The sequence below is a fragment of the Balaenoptera borealis genome (genome assembly GCF_965194805.1).
Source record: "Balaenoptera borealis genome assembly, chromosome: 8".
Classification (NCBI taxonomy): Eukaryota; Metazoa; Chordata; class Mammalia; order Artiodactyla; family Balaenopteridae; genus Balaenoptera; species Balaenoptera borealis.
The window spans coordinates 16,063,636-16,084,473 of record NC_138865.1 but is presented as its reverse complement, the minus strand read 5'-3'; the positions used below and the strand labels follow the sequence as shown (position 1 = coordinate 16,084,473).

At 56.2% G+C, this 20,838-nt stretch overlaps 2 protein-coding genes across 2 annotated transcripts in view; one reads left to right on the top strand and one right to left on the bottom strand.

Moving 5' to 3' along the window:
- Positions 1-1,370, top strand: part of BMP1 (bone morphogenetic protein 1) — a 40,070-nt gene extending 38,700 nt beyond the window's left edge. The window contains exon 20 of the mRNA XM_082403074.1: positions 642-1,370. Coding sequence (XP_082259200.1) covers positions 642-776 — 135 coding nt within the window. The 3' untranslated portion in view covers positions 777-1,370. The remainder of the gene's footprint in view (positions 1-641) is intronic.
- A 5,234-nt stretch (positions 1,371-6,604) lies between these two features.
- On the bottom strand, positions 6,605-18,160 carry PHYHIP (phytanoyl-CoA 2-hydroxylase interacting protein). Its single transcript, XM_082403076.1, has 5 exons — positions 17,609-18,160; positions 13,867-14,060; positions 12,504-12,678; positions 10,521-10,638; positions 6,605-8,763 (listed from the first exon to the last, which is right to left on the bottom strand). The coding sequence occupies exons 2-5, from the start codon at positions 14,029-14,031 to the stop codon at positions 8,229-8,231; spliced, it is 993 nt and encodes a 330-aa protein (XP_082259202.1). The 5' UTR covers positions 14,032-14,060; positions 17,609-18,160; the 3' UTR covers positions 6,605-8,228.
- Between the last annotated feature and the right edge of the window lie 2,678 nt (positions 18,161-20,838).

The window sequence follows — 20,838 nt, the reverse complement described above, 5'->3', positions numbered from 1 at the left end:
GGGCCAGGGCCTCTTTGTGCTGATGCTCTGTGAGCGGCTGTCATTCTGAGGGCCTGCACACACAGGTGAGGCGGGGCTTGCAGGGGCCTAGGAAGGGGCACCACCAGGAGCTGACCATGGCCAGCATCGGGGGAGGGCAGGAGCGCCGTGGCCGAGTCCGGGTCTGGGGGACCCAGCTGTCCTGTCTTCTCCGAGAGACAGCCGGGACAGCAACAAGGCAGCCGCTCAGACAAGCTGCTCCCTTTCCAAATCCCTTTCACAGCTATCCTCTTTTTGTTCCTGCCACCAGCCCTTCTAGGCTTGGAGAGCAGAGAGCTTTTGCTCCCATTTGTTTCTGAGGGAAGCCAGGCCCAGAGAGGGGCAGTGCCTTGCCTAAGACTTCACTTAGTAGCAGTGCTGGGTGTGGAATGAAAGTGTAACTCTGAACTTAAGACAAGCTCCTCTACCCCCTGCTGCCTCCCCTCCTCCAGGCACCCTGTTAAACTCCTACTCCCAAGAATCCTCCTCCTGCTTCAAGGCGCCGGGGGAATCTGGCGGAAGTCGGGAGCTGCCCGCCTTCCTTATAGCTGGGGAGCTCGGGGAGGGAAACAGCAGCCCAGCCCCTGGTCCTCACTCTCATGCCCACCCCTTTCCTCTGTCAGCCTCCCGAGGAGGTGTACTCGGCGGGAGATTCTGTCCTGGTGAAATTCCACTCGGATGACACCATCACCAAAAAAGGCTTCCACCTGCGATACACCAGCACGAAGTTCCAGGACACGCTGCACAGCAGGAAGTGACCACTGCCCTCACACGGCGGGGACGGGAGGCCCGCTGCCCTCAGTCAACTGAGCCGGACAGCGGGGGCCGGGCAGAAGGCGGGACCCCGTCCCCGTCCCCCAGGTGCCAGGACCTGCGGGCCAATGGTCCAGGTGAGGCAGGGCACTGGACTCCTACATGAGCCACTGCCCCACAATCCCTTCCTCCCTTGCCCCCGCCAGGAGTGAAGGGCCAGGGCCAGGGAGCCAGAGCTTTCCCTGAGACACTTGAAGTGGCCATTCCTCTCTGGGGGCCCAGCCCGGCAGGAGAGGGTCTGTCAGCGGGACCCGCCCACCTTCCCTGCCCGTCTCTACACGCTGTATTGTGTATGGCCGGTGGCATATCTTCATTGTAATGTACATTTCCCACCCCTTCTCCAACCCTGACTTGGTTTTATTTTAAGCCTCCACTTCCCCCTGTTTCCTGGGGCGTGAGTTTCCGTACATGTCCCACAGGAGCCAGGGTGAAAGATGAAGGGGAGGGAGTGGGGCAGCAAGACAGGGCTTCTCTCAGGCCCAGTGGCTGGTCGGCCACACCAGGGCACCCCAGCCAATAAACCGAAAGTGTTACAGCCAGTATCCTGTGCCAGATGCTGTCTGGGGTGTGGGGGCGGCGGGCGTGGGGTGGCTCGTCTCACTCCAGATGCACAGGCTTGCCGTGTCTGGGGCCGGCCCACAGCCAGGACACCTGGCCTCACTGGCTGCCCTTCCTTCCGTCAATTCCAGGGCCCCAGAGGGTGGGATTCACGGTCGGGCACACACAGATACGCCTCGCACACTTCAGCCTGCAGGCGCCCCATGTACACACACTGCCCACAGCTCTCCCACACAACTGAAGGGGTGGAACGTTCTGTAAACAGGCTGTTCGGTGGGGAGGGAGGAGATATGTAAAAGGGGATGGCATGTGTCTGTCCATCCAGTATCCATCCGGGTCTTCTGTCTCTGGGTCTGGGTGTCGGGCTAGGGGAGCCCACCAGGACCCAGAATACCAGCATCAGCCAGAACAGATCCACCAGCTGGCCCCCAGTGCCTGCCCTCCTGAAGGTCAGACCCCGAGTGCTGGCCCCTCGGATCCTTCTCTCCTCAGTGAGACAAGAGCCAGATGCTCGGCAGCCACTGAGCAGACATTCCAGCTCTGGCCCCCTCTCCCAGGGCGACCCATGGCTGTGTCTTGTCTGGCTTCTTCCTCCCTGCCATTGCCTTCTCCCTCTCCAGGCAATAGTGAGGCACAGACCTGTCTCCCCGAGGCCAGGTGGAGAGAAACTACATCCCTGCTCCTTCCCTTCAAAGGAGCCTCTCTCTACCCTTTCTCTCCATGGATCTCACAGGGAAAGAAAGCCCAGAGAGGACCCAGGTTCTCTGCCTGGTCTGGCCACTCCCAGATTCCCGAGCGAGCAGGCAGCCTGCTCCAAGCCCTGGGGCTCCCTGAGAGCCTTCGGGGGACTGTAGGTCTTTTACTGGCCCCAAACTCCTTCCCATTGCAGAGGCAGATGTTGTGCCAGCTGCTGTCTGGACTACGTGGGGGGGACCTACCCCCAGGGAGCAATACGGCATGGTGCATCCCATATTGGTCCTTCAGGCAGAAAGCAGCAGTGGAAACCAGACACATGGCTCGTATCTGATGTGCATGCGGGACCAGCTCCCTTGGTCAGGCTGCAGCCTTCTCTTCTAGTCCTGAGTGCAGGTGAGGGAGTGGGTGCTGGCCGGAGGGCCAGCGAGGTCACAGGCTGTGATGTCACGGCCACCCCTCCACCTCTTCTGACCAAGGTGCTCAGGACAGCTCAGAGGGCCGTGAACAGAACAGAAAAACCCCCAAACCGTTGGAGCCGCCCAGGCATCTCATCTGGACACTTTGCCAGCAAACTTGGCCTCAGCTCCACGGCAGAATTTGTAGTCAGTGGTCACAGCTCTCCTCACCAGCCCTGCAGGTTCCTCTGAAGCTCAGAGGACCACACTGCCAGTTTACAAGCCACATGTGCGAAGAGAGTCAGGATCACAGCCCCGTCCAGACTTCGGGACTGCGGCCCAAGAGAGTACCCAGTCCTCCCCCACCCAGATCAGGACCCCTGCGAACGGCAGCAGCACAGCCGGAGGCAGCTCAGGACTGACCCATGCAGCCACCCTGGGCACCCGTCCCAAGACTCCATCACCACTGTAGACTCGGACCCCTCTAACGACTCAGGGGCCCATGCTGGTGGGCCCTCCCAGTCTTCCCTGGGCCCATCTTCCCAGAGGCTGCCTCTGGGCGCTGAAGGCTGTTCAGGAGCTGGCTGCAGGCCATTGATACACATTCCAGAAGTTAATGAATGTGTTCTCCAGACCCGGCCTACGCTCACCTTCTGGCTACTTCAGGCTTCTAGACTAGATGAACTCCAGCGCAGCTGCCCAGCCGCTCAGGTGATTCCACGTCAGCGGACGGAACCCTTCCTCGTCCAACTGTCTCCAAGTCCCCGAGGTTTCCTGGGTCCTGAGTGCGTGGCCAGCAGCAGAAAAGCTAGGATGGACCTGTCCCAGACTGCGCTCCCAACCTGGTAACCCGGTTAAGATAACCACATACCCTGGAGCTCCGGACTCCTCCCTCTGGGCGCACCTCTCTAGCCCTCGGAGGACAGGACACCAGCCCTGGCCTGGCGGTCAGGAGGTCTGGCTCTGCCTTGCTTCGCCCTGTGACGTTGACCAACTGTCCCCTCCCCGGGCCTCTGCTCCCCAGCCTATCACCTTTCCCCAGCAACCCTTCCTGTTGGGGTCTAGTCTCCAAGAGCCAGAGGGCAGGGCCAGGCTCCTGAGGCAGCTGGGGGCTTCCAGGGCCAACTGTTGGCTCAATTGTAAAAGAAAGAAGGTTGGACGCCCTGCACTGCCCCCTCACTCCTTTTTATCCCTCCCCCTCCCCCTCACCCCACATTCTTCTCAGTAGGTCGTGAGAAGGTTATAAGCTTGAATGCAGCACAGCCAGTTTGGGGCTTCCCTGGCGGTCCAGTGGTTAAGACTCCACGCTTCCACTGCAGGGGACACGGGTTCAATCCCTGGCAGGGGAACTAAGATCCCACATGCTGCGTGGCACGGCCAAAAAAATTTTAAATAAATAAAATAAAATAAAATAAAAACATAGCCGGTTTTGAATACAAGCTTTCCCATTTGGTGGCTCCGTGCCCCTTGGTGAGTCATTTAACTGCTCTGAACCTTGGTTTCTTCATCTAGATACAAAGGATGATAGCACAGTGTTTCAAGAAAGGAAGAGATAGACTTTGGAGGGAGACTGTCACAGCGCCTGGAAAATAGGCTGTCTGTAAATGGGCCTTCTTTTCCTGTCATCTGCCAAACAATTCTCCAGTTCCTGGACGAAGCTCTTCCTATGCTAAAAGGAAACTTCTGGGTTCACCAGTTTCCAGTCGTGCGTTAGGAGTTTAGCGCAGAACTACATGTGCCAGAGAGGGCAATGCTTAACCCACAGCAAGGCGGGGCTTGCGGGGCAGCGGGGGACATATTTCTGGCTAGCTGGTAGCCTTTCTGGGCACCTCCCAAGTCACACCCTGTGCTTGACTGTCCCTACATACAAAGCTGATTCTAGAATATGTGAAAAGATTTGCTGCCCCAGTTTGCAAAAATAGTAGTGCCTGACTTGGGGAGAGGAGTAAGGAGGGGAGTAGGAGGCCAGATGTTTTCCCCTGAGAGTCAGAAGGCCCACCCCCTCACTGACCAGCCTGCTTCTCCTGCTCCAGCCCCCTCCCAGCCTCCCAGCCCTCCCCTCCCCCCATCCCAGGAACATCTGGTTCCAATCTCTTCCAGATGCTGTGGCCAAGCTGTTTTATGGCCAATCACCTCAGCTCAGCTTCCTGAAGGCCTCCCTCCGTTTCGGGGAATGGTCCCTCCTCGTCCCTTTCCTTGGGACCTTGGCCACCTCTTTTCCTAACATGGAGAAGAGATACATATCGAAGCCAAATGAAACTGTGAGGGTCCTCAGAACTGGCACCTTCCTTCCCACTTCCTTTGTGGGGGGGGTGGGCCTGCCATCCAGCCAGGATTAAAAGAAAGATGCTGTCCCAGAAGGAAAGGAATGGATAGGGAAGTATGGGTCTGTGTGTGTGTGTGTGTGTGTGTGTGTGTGAGTGAGGTGTGAGTGTATGAGGCTGTGCCTATATATTGGGTGTGTCTGTGTTTGTGTCTGCACAGCAAAATACCTCCCTGTAACCTGGAAGTGCCCCTTGGTGGCCACCACCTCATTTTCCCTCCCTGTCTGCACTAGCTAACTGGGGGCCCCTCTGCTGGACAGTGGCAGCTGCAGCCCAAGGTTGTCCCTTACCTGGCAGCTCTCTGTGGCCGCCAAAGCTGTCTTCCATAGCCAGCCCAGGGAGGCGGTGTGTGTGTGTGTGTTTATGCACACATAGACCTCTCTCCCTCTGCCAGGTCAGATTAGAGGGACGCAGGCCAGAAGGGACCCCGGGGCAGACTCTGGCAGATGCCCTGACCCAGCTCTATCTGACAGGTGCCTGGAGCTGCCCAGGGCTGGCCAAGTGCCAGAGAGCAGCCATCTGGAGAGAGGAAGGACGAGTGGGCTCTCTGGAGGAAACCTGTATGCAGCCCCCCCGACCCCTGCCTCAACTGGCTCCTTCGTCCCCCACTAAGAGGACCCTGGGAGCCAATCTCTCCTCCTAAGAAACCCAGAAGGGTTTTGCAAAAGGAAGATTGAAGTCTGTGCCTCTGGGGGACTCTGAAAACCCCTCAGCTGATGCTGGTGGGTGGTCCTGCCCAGAGGCGGAAGGATGGACCCTGGAGGTCACCCCCCATCCTTAGAATCCTGGACTCCAAATATTCCCCACTACTCCTTCAAAATAAGCTTCCTTGGCATTTTTGGCTCCACAGCCCCCCCTGGTGTTATTCGGGAACTAGGCATGGCCATGATCAGAAGCGCTGTGGAGACCCTTGGGTGGGCCACTGTGTCTGAGACCTGCCCCGCCCGTGTCTTACTGTCCCAGGTGGTCCCTGGCATACACTGGGGAGACAGGGCAGTGAAATGGAAGGATTCTAGCTTCTGAATCAAATCCTGGGCATCGTTGCCTACTGGCTGTAAGACACGGGCAAGCCTTTTAACCTCTTTGTGCCTCAGTTTCTTCATCTGTTAAATGGGAATCATATGGTGCAGAGACATTGTGAAGACTAAAGGAGCTGATGTGTGTGAAAGCACCTGGCCAGATGCCTGGCACGTAGTAGGCCCTCAGGAAGTGGCATTTGCCCTTCAGCTTTCCTTCCTAGTGCAAGGAGGCTGTGCCCCAAGCTTTGGATGACACATGTTCATCTGGCCCTGAGCCAGGCAGTGTCAGGGAGGTGACTCTGTTTTTTCTGGAGCTTTTCCACTCCAGCAGAGGATCATTTTAATAAGTCCATAATAATAGACACAGAGGTGACTCAGATCTGCAAACGAGGAGCCCTGCTGGGGAGCGGACACTCTGGCTCTGGGGGAGGGAAATTCAGTGGCATCTGAGTCTGATGCAGTGGCAGGCTGCTGCAGTGGGAAGGGCTCCAAACAGGCGGCCTGCGGACCTCGGTTAGGCCTCCAGATTGCTACAGGTTGTCCCCTAGGAGGCCTCAGTTTCCCCATCTGCAGAATGCATGGTAGTAAATTGACCTCCAAAGTCCTTTCCAAGCTGGAGATGTGGCTCTGCTTTTGGAGCCCTGCCTCTCACAGTGAGATGTGGAACAACCTTGGAGACGGTTCCAGGTGGCCTGTCCTGGGGGGCATCCTCATTCGAGCTCTTCTGTGACTATACAGCTTGCCCACCCCACCCCTCTCAGAGCCCAAGGAGAGGCGGGGCTCTCAGGCCATGGTGGTTTATTGATGCACGTCGCAAGCACAGCACACAGGCGGGTGTGCCCCCAGCCCAGGGCAAACACGAGGCCAGGGGAGGGCAGCGGGCCTTTTCCGCTGCCCTCAGCAGAGGGGAAAGGGCCTGGGGCCCACGTCTTCTCCTCCATGCATCTCCCACGGCCCCCAGCCCTGATCCATGCCACGGAGACAGCTGGCCACACCATTCCCTGTGGTTACAGAAGAGGCCACCAGCTGTCCCATCTGCCCACCCACTGAGATACGGCCTTGTTGGCCTGCTGCCCCCTTCTGTCCTTCATCGCAGAAATCCGGCTGTCACCTTGGGGGCTGCTTCCCACCACCTGACATCACCTCTGGCATCCCCCAAACAGCTGCCTGCCTTAGTTAACACCTCTCCCCGTCACCCCACCCAGTCTGCTTGTCCCCAGGGTCCACTCTCACCACTCCCATGACCCGTACAAAAGTAGGAAAGAGGTGAAAACGTTGAGTGGCCCGGGAAAGACCTCACAAAGAACTCCCCAGGGAAGGGCCTCTCCGCCAATAGGCTAGCTTCGCGGTGGGTACCCGACAGGGCCAGTGGGCAGGGGCGCGAGGGGGGGCGGGGCAGGGAAGCCACAGTCCAGATGACACACAGGCACAGGGCAGTGGCGGCGCCGCGGCAGAGCGAGCGAGCAAGCGCGCAGCCAGGCGGGGTGCCAGGGCTCTGGGGGAACGCCCTCACTTCCAGTTCCACGCCGGGTCCCCAAGGCGTGAGGCCGCCCACTCCCGGCTGAGGAAGGGGTCCCTCCGGGTCTCAGGGGTCTCTTGCCCCCTCCTCGACGCCAGCGGCTACCCTTGCAGACCCAGCACTCTGAGCAAGGGAGAAAGTACGCCAGGATTTACACCATCTCCAGACGGAAGAAGGGGAAACACCAGCAGCCAGGTGCCCCCGAAGCTAAGAGAAAAAGAGGGTCCTTTTCTAGAGGGCAGGTGGAGAAGGAGAGGCACAGCCCTCCCCGTGCAGGAAGAGGGTGCCGCGGGGTAAGGAGCAGGGGGCGGGGTGGGGGCGGGGGTCACAGCGGTGCAGGAAACTATTTATAGAGGGAGAGGGTGGGGCCTGCGGTGAGAAGCCCCCAGGCCCGACTCACGGGGAGGGGCATTCTGTGATTGGCCCTGAGCGGGAGGGGGTGGGGCTAAGGAAGAGCACGCCCACAGCTCTCGGCTCACCTCCGGAGGCAGGCAAGCTACAGGTGGGCCTTGGAAGGGAAGGCTTCCCCGGGAGAGCCCTAGGCGGCAGGTCTCCTGAGATGGAGGCCTGGGATGAGGCAAGAAACAGCAGGGCAGGGAAACCAGAGGAAAGGGGCAGTCTCTAGAAATCCACCCGCCCCCGCACTCCCCACCAACCTGCTGAGGCTAAGAAGCCTTCCCAACCCCACCAGGCATGGGTGGGCCATGCCTACCAAGGGACCACCCTCCGTTGCCTCCAATGCCCTGGGGAAGGGAAGGGAAGAGGGAGATGGATGGCATGGAGGGAGCAGGGCGGCAGGGGAGAGAAAGCCAGCTCCCTGCACCTATGCCACCCATCACCACCCTGCCTGCCATCTCTCCCTAGCCCCCCAGCTCCCCAGAAGTCCCTAGCGGCCCACGCTGATGTTGCAGGTCTTGCAGCTGGGGTCTTTCTTGGCGTCAGCAGTGGACAGGCTCATGAGCTGGTGCCCGCTGATCTCCCCCAGGGTGCCCAGGGACAGGTCGACAGGCTCGGTGTAGATGATCTCCAGGATGAGGTCCTGGGCATGGCGGAAGACCAGCTCCCCATCCTCCACGCTGCAGGTCAGGAACTTGTTGCAGGCAATGTCCAGGAGGGGCAGGCGGTCACGGCAGAAGCGATCCCCCAGGGAACCCTTGGGGGCCAGCACCAGGATGGCATAGTGGTAGGCCGTGTACATACAGTAGAAGTCCGCAAAGTAGAGGTTGGTGCTGGGGTTGAAAAGGCGCTGGGCAGGGATCTGGAAGCGCCAGCGGCCGTAGGGGGAGTCCTGCGGGGGCTGGCCTGTGTTGAACTCCGTGTTGCAGCTGAAGAAGACCCCGTGGAGCATGCCGCTGGTCGGGGAGCCATGGCTGCCACTGTTGTCCTTCAGGTAGGGCTGCAGCATGTTCCCGCAGTGGGTCCTGCCCACCCCGGGCGGGGAGAAAGGCCCAGGGGAAGAGAAAATGCCGTTGGTTAGCTGGACTGAGGCTGGCTGCTATGTGTGACCGAGAAGGGTGTCAGCCCAGCTCCCAGCTCTCCCACCAGCTACCGCCTCCACCAGTCACAAATAGAACATTCCAGAATGCAAGAGAAGGGAGGGCCCGGGAGATGGGCTGATCCAGCCCACTTCTTCATGGAGGAGAGATCTGAACACGCCACTCCCCAGCTTACAGCCCTTTGATGGGACTTGCACAAAAAGCAACGCCGTAAAGATCTGGTCTTTCGGGCCCCACCTCCCAACACCCCCAAACGCACAGGTAACAGGTAACATCCTCCAGCGGGAACCCCACCCCAGGTCTTTCCTGCCTCTGTGCCTTTGCAGTGCTCTTCCCTCTGCCTGGACTGCCCCTCCCACATTTTTCCACCTGGCCTGGCAAACTTCTAATCATCCCTCAGGTGTCCCCTCCTCTCCAAAACCTTCCAGGAACAGCAAGCACTTACATTCAACAAAATTTTGACGGCCTACTACGTGCAGGACACTGAACTTTACTCAGCAATCACACATACTTATTATATTCCATCTGTCTGTACTGTTCCCCTGATAGACTCTGAGGTTTGCGATAGGGGGGGACTATGCCTTTATTCATCTTTTTTTTTTTTTCCTGAGCCCCACGGCATGCAGGATCTTAGTTCCCTGACCAGGGATCGAACCCATGCCCCCAGCAGTGGTAGCACAAAGTCTTAACCACTGGACCACCAGGGAAGTCCCTATTCATCTTTATATTCTGGCACGTATGGGTGCTCTCTGTCTCTCCCTTGCTTGCTGATAGAGGAGCCCAACTGGCCGTTGTCCTCACCACTCACCTGCTGCCTCTCTTCTTTAGTACAAACACCAAAGAACCCCCCGGGGTCAGGTCAAAACGCCCCGCCCCAGCTGACTGCAGTGATAAAGACAGTAACAGGGGCAGCTTGCCCTGGCCCCCTGAGAAGGATGAAGACTTGGAGCAGTATCAGCCAGCATGGTGAGGATGGGCAGCCCCTGGTCCAGCCTCACTCTTGCCCGGTTCTGCTGGCCCTCTGGGCCTCAGACTCCCCATTTGTAGCCTGAGGGTGTTGGATGGGATCACCAATTTTCAAACATTTTTGAAATGTTTCAAACATTCAAGCAGAACCCCTCTCTTTTATCCCCAAAGGAAATTATACACGGGCAGGCCAGAGGCAATTAAATTGAAGCCTCTCTGGTTGGGTGACAGGTGCGGGGCTCAGCAAGCCTCATCCTCTGATTTCCTCTCCAGTCCCTCGGCACCACCTTAAAGGGCGCCCTGAGATCCTTCTCCGGAGCCTCCAGGTTTCCCAGCACGCAGTGTGAAGACCACAACCCTTCGTATTGAGAATCCTCTCACTCTGTATTCCCCTCACCACCTCCCTTGGGACCCAGGGCCTGAACTGGAGGGACAGCTGACCTGCAGCCTTAGAACCCAGTGAAAGGAACTCTCCCAAAGGAGGATCAAACCCAGGACCTCGTCCACTCATGACTGTTAGCGTGGTGCCCCCAGGCAGCCCCATCCTGAGAGCCCTCTCCTTCCCTGGAGCCTAACGTCCCCCCCCCAGATCCAGCCTGGGTTATGGGGGTGGTGAGGACTCCAGAGGAGGGTCTGGCAACTAACAGAGTGGGGGTGACGTCAGACGGCCGGGGCGGTGGGCAGATCCAGGGCAGGAAGGAGAGACCCAGCCATACCTGGCGTGCTGGAAGTACTCCTTGTGATGGTTGCGGTAGAAGACGGAGAAGCGGAGCATGCGGCCTGCGATCTGCTCGGCCTTCTCCTGCAACTGGGCCAGGTGTTCCTTGGCATAATCTGCAAGAGTCCAGGTGGGTCAGCCGAGGGCCAAGCGGGGGATCACAGCCTGCCCCACAGATCACCCACTGCATACCGTGAACGCCGGCCCACCTCTGTCGTCAGGGCGCAGGGGAAACCAGACAGTCACAGCACCTTGGACCAGTTAGGAACAGACCACCTGGCCTGGCTGGGAACATGAGCAGCTGGATGCTGTCTGTCCTTGTCACCTCTGGGCCCTATTGCCAGAGGCTCAGGGCTCTGCGTCAGAAAAGGGCAGAGGGCTGCCCAGTTATACAGTCATGTACAGCGAGGGCCCCAGAGGCTGTGATCCCAGACCATCCTCGTGTGAAAAGAGGACCAAGAGGCAAAAGACTGAGAGGAGACAATCTGAGGTCCTTTGGGGAGAGCCCCTCAAATCCACCAGGTAGGAGGCTGCCCACACCACCGCATGGAAGCCAGTTGTAATTTCAGGTGGAGAGTCAGGAGGAAACTGCAGAGAACCAAGGTGAATATCTAGGCAGACCAGGGTCTGGGGCATCCCATGAGAAAGGGGGAAGGTTGGAAACAGCACAGTCAAATTGGACTCCCCGGGCCAGGGCCAGAGGCTGGGGCCGTGGAGCGCAGGCAGGGCTGCTGCTAGCCTGGCCAGCGCCTTTGCACAAAGTAGGAAGAGGCGCTCTTTCCTCCTTGCTGATGCAGCCCTGGCCAGGGTGCTGGGTTTGACAAAAGGAGGAGGAACTGGACTGCAGCCATCCCCAGCTCCCCAGTTTGAATGACCTCCCACCACATGTAGAGTTCTGGGGTAAACCAAGAGGCTTTCCCTGCAAGGTGCAGGAGCACCTCCAGAGAGTGGCGTTTTGCAGCTGAGCTAAGAAAAAAAACACCACTCAGAAGAGAAAGGCAGGTCAAGGAGACTTGGGGCACAGACTTTGGCAGAGGATGGAGTCAGGAGCCTCTGAGGCCTGGGGCTAAGGATGTTCATGCCCCTTCCTTGTGACAGAGGGAGATCTGGGGCAGTTCTCACCGTGGGCACCAAAAGAATGGAATATCATGGGGCCGATCCTGGGTCATCAGTGAGCAAGTACGCAGAAGCCCAGTATTTGTTCATGTTGGAATTTGCAAGCTAATAGGTGAGTTTGTGGGATGGTTTTCCCAGCCTACGTGGAGGCTCAAGACAAACAAAATGTGATTGTCCTACAAAGTGTCCATCAACCAATGATCAATAAACAAAACATGGTCCATCCACACCATGGGGTGTTATTCAGCCTTAAAAAGGAAAGAAATCCTGACACATGCTGTAACATGGATGACCCTTGAGGACATTATGCTAAATGAATAAGCCAATCACAGAAGGGCGAATACTGTGTGATTCTCCTCACACGCGGTACTGAGAGTAGTCAAATTTACAGGGACAAAAAGTGGAAGGGTGGTTGCCAGGGCGTGGAATGAGAGGAGAATGGGAAGTTGTTGTTTAAGGAGCATAGAGTTTCAGTTTGGGAAGATGAAAAAATTCTGGAGATGGATTGCACACCAATGTGAACGTACTTAACGCTGCTGGACTGAAAAATGGTTAAGATGGTAAATTTATGTTATGTGTATTTTCCCACACTTATGCTTGCCCCAAGCCAGAAAAGTAACTCCATCCCTTTCTGGAAGAGGTATTGTCAACATAATTAGCAGTGCTCGCATCTGCCTCCTGCATCAGACTGCAGGCTTTGGGGGGGGGCACGGGTGGGTTTCATCCATAGGTGTCTCCCCGTTGACCGAAGCACGGTGCCTGCGTACAGCAGGTGTTCCTAAGTGCGTGCTGGGTTAAGAGGAAGTCCCCTCCTGACCATCACTAAACCAGATGTGCCAAAGCAGCCGGACAGCAGGGGCCTCACCCCCAGTGCAGAACTCGACCGTCTCGCTCCAGCCAGACACGAGGTACTCCCCGTCGCTCTGCTTCACGGCGGTTTGCACTGCCACACTGTACTCCGTGCGGGGGCTCAGGAACCAGTGGCCTCTCACCGTCATGGGCAGCGGCACGGCCTTGGCCACGAGCTTGGTGGGGACATCCTGAGAAATGGGGCGCGGACAGAGAGCCGAGAGTCAAATTGGGGGTCACGTCCACTCTTGGCATTCCCCCAGACCTCCCACTCCCCCAGATGGCCGCCTTCCTGCTGAGGAGAGCCAGAGCCTCAAGGATTCAATGGCTCGGTGCCCTGGCCACCATTTTCCCGCAGAAGCAAGCCGTGGCCATTGGGAAGGCCATACAGACACTCCCTGGCCTCCACCCCCTTAACCCCTGATGCCTGTTCTCTTGGGAAATGAGGAGAAAGACCACTGGGGTGGAGGCCCGCAAAGTTGAGGGCGGCGAGACCTTCTTTTCCGAGGGAGACTTCGAGAGCTCTGCACACTGCAGTGCCGTCTCCACGGCAACGGCAAATGCTGAGAAGCCAGGGAGGAAGGGAAAATATGCCTTCTTCTTTGGGGGGGGAGGGTTAAGGGGGTGGTGGTGAACATTCACGTCACCGTGGCAACTGGCCTGCCAAAAGACACCCAGATTGGAGAGCCAGTTCCAAAGAGAGAGAGGGTGAGTAACCCACATGATGCAGTCGTCGTGGGAAGCAGCTCCTTCCCACCTCACTCTTCCCCCTGCCTCTCTGCCAGCTTGAGAAGATGGGAGCCTTCCTCCCACCCGCCCCCACGCCGGCTCTAACTCAGGGAAAGACATCCCAGCCAGTGCAGGACTCCCATCCCTTTTCTAAACCCAGCAAAGAATAGGCCAGAGGGTCGGAGACAAAGAGGATCACAGGGGCCTGAGGACCAAGCAAAGGGGCACAACCCTGCCCACGGCCCACGTTGCCCACCAGGTCAACAATAAGGCTGCTTTCTCAGTCGGGGGCTTTGTCGGACCCCTGAGACGCCATCCCCAGGTGTGACGTGTCTGTGGCCGCACCCTGGGTTTTCCCACCCCATGTGAATGTCCAGTCATGATGCCGATGAGGGTGTTTGCTGTGTGCTGGGCCGAAGCCAAATACCACGCAGACAATTACCTCGATGAAACCTCTCCCTGGCATTATTATTATTCCCTTTTTACCAGTGGAGGAGAGAGGTTAAACAACTTCCCCAAGATTACACAGTAAGAGCTGGACTGGAGTCGGGCCTCTCCGACTCCCAACTGTCCCCTCTAGGCGTTCTGTTATCCTGCCCTCCTTCAAGAGCAGGGGCTCGGAGGAGGCGCTCTGGGCACCCTGCACTCACCCGGTGCTTGAACTTGTTGGAGTTCTTATTCTCTTTCTTGTTCAGGTCAATGAAGTAGTGGGTGACCCTCTCCAGGTCACTGTTCTCCATGGCCCAGGAGATGCGAAAGGAGTCACAGGTGATGTTGCTGACCTCGATGCTGTGGGGTGTGGACAGCAGCTCCATGCTCCCCACTGGTTTGGCTTCTGTGTGGACTGAGGAGAGAGGAAGACTCAGCACCTCCCTCCCCGCCACGGAATCTTCTAGAATGTCTTGCTCCCAACATCACTTGCAAGGTGGAAACTTGAGGAGCCATCGATTGCACCTGCCTCATCAGATCTGATGGGAAGATTGCACGAGGAGGACTGGAGGGGTGGGGCCGAAGGTGGGCTGGGGTGGCCCCCTCGGGGGCTCTTGGCTCTCCTGGGAGGTGTCTGCAGAGCAGATGGCACCTGACAGGTGGCGGAGGCAGTGGGAATGCTTCAAACGTGGGGCAGGACAGATTTGCAGCAGATGGAGCCAAGGAGGGGGGCCCTCAGCCAGCAGGCGTGAAAAGAGAAAGGGGTGGGGTGGAGAGAGCAGTGCGAGGCGGTGGAGAAGCGGCAGGAAGCACCCTCCGGGAGCAGGGTGTGAGGGTGAGGCAGGCAGGGGGCGCTGGCAGCCAAGAGGCCCAGGATGCCAGGGCTCTCGGGTTCAGGCCCCCTCGTCCCTGGGGGTGACTCAGCAAGGGTCACCACAACTCGGGGCTGGGAGTACGAGTGCCACCGAGATGACGTGAATCCACTGGTGGTGGGAGGGGACAGCAGGGCCACGGTTCTCTTCCACCTGTAACATTTCAACTCTCGTTCTTTTTCTTTCAGCAGATCCTCTGTCGCTTGACTCTTACATTACTAGTTTTTACCTTTACATCTCTTGCAGGCCAACTACGTGCTAATAATTTCACAAACATCATCTCATGCAAGCCTCACAATAGGTAGGTACTATTATTATCCCCATTTTGCAGATGAAGTGGCTGAGGTCGGTGGGGTGGGGGGTGGTACTAAGATGTCAAAGGTCACACAGCTGCAAAATGATTTGAACTCAGGTCTGTCTGATTCCAGGGCCCAAGCTCTTTATCAGGAAGCTAAGGTTGTGTCCCCTTGTGTGTGTGTGTGTGTGTGTGTGTGTGTGTGTGTGTGTGAGACATGTGGTGTGTGTGTGTGCACAGGTGCACGTGGTTTTACCGCTATTTATTTTTTCTCTTTCCATCCTTCCCTTTCAAGGAATTGCTTTTTCTCTCACCTCCCTCTCTCACTCCTTTGCTTCTACCCCTGGCTGCTGTTCCAGGTGTGAAAGGACCACACCACCATTACTCTCAACTGTGCTTTAGCTAGGATGAGCTGACTCTGGCCTTGACTTTGGCCTGGCTCACGGGAGCTCCGGGGAACAGGGTGGGGAGTGAGAGGAAGGGGGAGTGACTGTCTCTGGAATAAGAACGTGAATGTGGTTGGACTCTGTCCTGGGGCATGTGCTCATTACCGCATCCAGCTCATGCCTGCCTCAAGCCCAGCCCAGCACACCTCAGATTTCTGGAGTGTCATCTCCTTTTCTCCCCCTCCCCTCTTCCTCACCCAGGCGCTAAGGGTGAGGGTACCTTGTGCCTTCGAAAGCAGGTACTTCTATTTATAGCTCCCAGAAGGTCCAACCCACACTTTCCTGTCAATTAAGCCTGCTCCGGAGACTGGCACCTCTAAATTAACCCCTGGGCTGCCTGGGCGGCAGGCACAGGGCGAAGGATATGGGTGATGGCCCTCACCTGTCCCAGGCTGTCACCTGAATCCTTGTTTCATCTTAGCTTCCCACCCTAAAGTGTGTGCCTGCCTGTTGTGAAGTTCAGCCAAATGCCAGTGGCTTCACGTATGGGGAATCCTATGGTGAATAAGCACAGGGGTGCTACCAGGTCCACCCCGAAATCAAACAGAATGGGATCGGTGTCTAGAAACAACTGTATGATAATAAACCAGCTGGTAATTCCTGGGGACAGGTGTGGAGCAGGGGGGAGTTGCCATTCCCTCGGGCTCCCAGTGAGGAGCTCCCCCGGGAGACACATGTGTGCCCCCCACATGCACCCACACACACACATGCACCCACACACACCAACACAGACACACAGCCACCCCAGAGGGCCTGAGCGGCCACCTCCCAGCCGCATGGGACGCAGTCTACGCCTGGCCTGTGGGGGGACACCTATTCCTGTCCCCGCCCAGAGGCAGGGGCAGCAGGGGCAGCCGTGTTTGGTGGCAGGGGTCTCCAGGACCTGGCTCCTCCTTTCCTCTCTCCAGTTCTAGGAGAGCTCAGATCACTCCCCCATGCTAGCTTGGGGGGAGGCAGTGAGTGACACTGGGAGAACAATGAAGCCGAGTGGACCAAGGATGGGCGTGCACCTGGGTCTCCAAGCCCAGATGCTGGAGAAGGGCAGGGTTTGAGGGACAGGCTGAGACAGCACCTGAGAAACACCCACGGTCCCATGTAATCCACCCCAAGACAAGCATTTACACACCCACACGCAGGCAGGTGCACACGCACGCACACAGATGCACTGGGTATGCCCACCCACACCTGCCACACACGGCTGCACACGCCTCCTCAGACATTCTCGTCCCACACACTCACCTACGCACTCAGGTACCCTCCGCCACCTTCCACGTTCTAAGAATGTCCCACAGTTGTCCCTCCACAAGCTGTCACCTCCACACAGACCCACGCATGTTCACGTCCGCAGGCTCTCACACACACACACACACGTAGGCACACACGCCTTCCCACAAGCCATATTTGGGGAAGAAAGGAGGCCACAGTCACCAACATGCATGCGTGCCGCCTCCACAGAGGCACGCTACCCCTCCGCCTGCTTGCACGCACGTGTGCATTCGCACACACGTCAACCTCTGCAACACGACAACCTCAACCTCTGCCCATATTCTGGCGTTCTCTCTCACGGCTTCTCCAGGCTCAAAGCCACAGACTTTGAAAACATGTTTGTCTCTGCCAGGCTCTGCCAGCCCTGATCCTTCACATGCCAACAGGTTTGCGCACCTACGCACGCGGGCCTGCCCACGGACAGAGGCTTCTGTCCGCTCTCCCCACCTCCATCCCCCTTCTGCTCTGGAGTTGCGCCTCCCCACGTAGAAACCCTCTGGTCGCATGCAGTCAGCCCCCCAACAAAATGCACTCCCACACGCATGACAAGTGAGATGTCCACCCCATAAATATACTGCCTCACACCAACGCCCGCCCACACAGCCCCCAGGCTGCTCAGATAACTGATCCCCCCCACGGACCTCACATGTACATGTATGTTCCCAGACCCACCACACGTGAGCATAAGTGCAGGCAGACAGAACTATGTACTCAAGCAAGCCTCCACTTTCCTGGCAAGCAGGCACTCGTGCTGAATACACCGATACCCCCGGCCCATGCCCATTCCGAACAGCCACCACACGCCAGAGGGAACGCATCCCCCCACCCCGCTGTCCCCGTTGGCATAGCTGACTGCAGCAGAATGGTCATGGGGTGACTATGGTGCCCCAGGGACTGGATCCAGCTGTGAACCCCTTTGCCAAGGGCCTGGGGGAAAGGGGACGAGGTCGTCAGCCCCGGCTATCCAGGTGGGCACCTCGGGCAGTGGCAGGACCCTGACGCCCCCAGCTCCTAGGCCCTGGCCACCCGAGTCCCTCTCGGGATTGACAGCACGATCAATCCTCTGGGGAGGAAGGACGCTCACCTGGCTCCACCGGGCTCTGCAGAGGAAGATCTGGAAGGGAGGGAGGGGAGAGACCTCTGCGTGGACAGTCTCCCCAGGCTGAGGGGCAGCAGCCGGACGCCTGGGTCAAAGGCAGCAGCGCTCTCTCGCTCCCCTGGCTCCTCTCTCAGCTGCCAAGGAGGCCTCTTCCATGCCCCGCAGGCAGCTCCTCCCTGGCTCTGCAGCACAACGCTGCTGCCCCCCGAGAGGCGATGTTCCCAGCCGAGCGCCAGGAGAGAAACAAGAGCGAAATCAAAGCGGCGGCGTGGAGGAGAGAGAGGCAGAGAAGGCGAGAAAGAACGAAAGAGCCAGACCGAATCTGGCTCCACCAATGGGATCGGTGGCTGCCCAGCGTCAGGTGACAATAAGCAAGCTTGGTCCCTGCTCGCCTGGGCTGGTGGGAGGGGGAAAGGGCAGAGGGTCTCCCAGGGAGCTACAGCGATGTCCTTGGAGACGGTGGCAGTGATCACCTTTCCCCCATTCTTCCAGGACAAGCTGCCCTCACAAGAAGTCCCTCCAGCACACCCCTGCTTGGAAATCTCTCACTTGAAGGCAGCCCCTAAACTTCAGGATGCTGGGAGAGGGGTGGGGCTTAGCCTAAGGGCTCAGGAGCTCCAAAGCAAGGATTCTGATTGGCGGATGGAGAGGGGGGCTGTGAAGGGGAAGGGTTCACATGGGGTATGTGAGCTGCAGGCGGGCAGGAGGGGGGTTCTGTCTACAGTCTGGGTTCTCTCTTCAGGGCCTTTTGCTGATCTGTGGCTCCATTTTCTTACCAACTCTATCAAGAGATATCAGACCTGCAGCTCCAGGGCCCCCTGATCGTCAAGGGAGAATGTCTGGCTACTTAAGTTCCCCAGGGGGAAAAGAAAACAAGAGAAAGAAGTTGTGGGGCAGTGAAGGAAGAGCAGAGGCAAGAAAGTGGGGGTGGGAGGGACACACAGAGCTTGGAGTGTTCTCATCCCAGCCAACCACCTGGGCTCAGAGGAGCCAAGCCCTGGATACCTTGACCAGAGAGATTACTATCTGCTGTCTTAACAACAGGAAGCTTTTCTGCCACCCAGAAATGAGGACCCTGAGGATGCCACCATGAATAGCACTCAAGGAAATCTGAGTCAAGCAAACAGTCACAAAGAGTATGTACAGTGTGGAAAAGCACAGGCTTTGCAGTCAGACAGATACGGTCAGAATTCTTGCTCTGTCACTTTCTAGCTGGGTGACCTCGGACAAGTTACTCAACCTCTCAGAGCTTCAGTTTCTCCATCCGTCAAGTGGGATAATAACACAGGTTTGTTGTCATCACTGAATGAGAAATCACATCATAAATCTCAAAGCTCTGGCTGATCCACCAGATGTGCCCCGTCATGCATCACAGCTGATATCATCACCATCATTATTGACCGTGCCTGCCTGCAAAGAGCCCACTGTCTTTTAGGGGAGAAAAGATGGACATTTAGAGACCCAATTAGAGAACAAGGCGTATACAGCTAAGTTGAGGGTACAGATGTGGATGCACAAAAGGAGGGAGGACCAGCTCCAGAGAGCAGGTGGAGCACAGCCAAGAGGAGGAGGCGGAAGCAGCAGCGTGGTGGAAGGTGGGGAGGTCCTGGTGCAGACACAGCAGACACAGCAGGCAGGCCCTGGGTGAGGGCCTCAGAGAGCCGTCCCTTGGCCAAACATGAGTAGGTCCCGCTCCTCACACACCTACACTGAGAAGTTGAAACTCCGAAGAGATGCACCATGTCATCTCATGGTCATGGCCAGCATCAGACATCTGGACCGACACCTGGCCCTACAACCCACCTGAGGACAGCAACTCAGTTTCCCCATCTGTAAAGGAAGACGAGTCTCAGCACACCCCCGCCTCCCACTTTCACAGGATGGCACGCAGAGACCGTACGAGATCATGTGTCCCAAGCAGAGAACAGTTGCTATCTGAATGCACTTTTGTGGAGCTGGGCGCTAGTGTCAAGTGAAGACACAAACCCTCTCAGAGCTCCTGCCTCCTCTTGCCTCAGAGGACTTCTCTGCAGATCACATGAGAAAGCACATGGTAAGAAGAAAGCGTGACGAGCCAAATATAACTAACTCCGGATGAAACCAAACAACTGCCAAGATGCACTACGGCTGCATTTTTTTTTAAAACAACTTTTTATTACACAAGCCATACGTGATCATTGTAGAAAGACGAGAAGAATTAATTCTAAAATTTGAGAGAATTAAAATTGCTGGTTTCCTCACCATTCAGAAATAGGCGTATATGATATATACTTTATTAGCAAAAATAGAAAGTATAAATACTGTTTTATAACCTGCTTCTTTCACTTACCAATACTTTTTCTGTTCATTACATAGTCTTTCTACAGTTGTTTTTTTGTTCTTTTGTTTTTTTTGGTCACACCTCTCTTAGTTCCCTGACCAGGGATTGAACCTGGGCCTACGGTAGTGAAAGCACCAAGTCCTAACCACTGGACCACCAGGGAATTCCCTACAGTATTGTTTTAAATTTAAATATGTTCTAGATTAAGCCTCTTAGATAGCCTCAACCACCAGAGGACAGACAGCAGAAGCAAGAAAAACTACAATCCTGCAGCCTGTGGACCAAAACCCACAGTTACAGAAAGATAGACAAGATGTAAATATGTTTTATTTCTTTGGAGCCAATTCCCATCTCCTCTGATTAACTTAGTTTACTTTTTCTCCATTCTAAACAACACTGCCAGGGACATTCTTGCAGCAAAATCTCTTCCCACGCTTTAATTATTTTTTCCAGTAAAATATTAAGAGGTATAATAAATATAAAGGGACCTTATTTGGATACTGATTATATTAAGAGGTATAATAAATATAAAGGGACCTTATTTGGATACTGATTTCACAGCAGTTAAAATGTGAATACTAACTGGATCTTTGATAATATTTAGGAATTATTAGTTCTGATAATGTTTTAGGGTTATTCTTTTAAGAGAATATCCTTCAACGATACACATTCTAATATTTATGGATGAATAACATCATATCTGTGATTTATTTCAAGATAATCTCGGGGGAACATGGGGTGTGTATATGAAAGATCAGCGTGGGTGGATAATTACTGAAGCCGGGCACTTTGAGATTCAATAAGCTATTGTCTCCACTTTTGTGCATGCTTGGAAGTTTCCATGTTAAATATTATGTCTAAGCTATGATTACAATTATAACAAAAGCATCTATTA

Bases quoted from the DNA above. Each gene is read 5' to 3' on its own strand.
- PHYHIP (XM_082403076.1), bottom strand. From the start codon at position 14,031: ATGGAGCTGCTGTCCACACCCCACAGCATCGAGGTCAGCAACATCACC. The intron at 10,639-12,503 runs GTGAGGCCCCTG...GGACTCTTGCAG, and splicing joins GGTCGAGTTCTGCACTGGGG to ATTATGCCAAGGAACACCTG. The intron at 8,764-10,520 runs GTATGGCTGGGT...CGGGGTGGGCAG, and splicing joins GAGTACTTCCAGCACGCCAG to GACCCACTGCGGGAACATGC.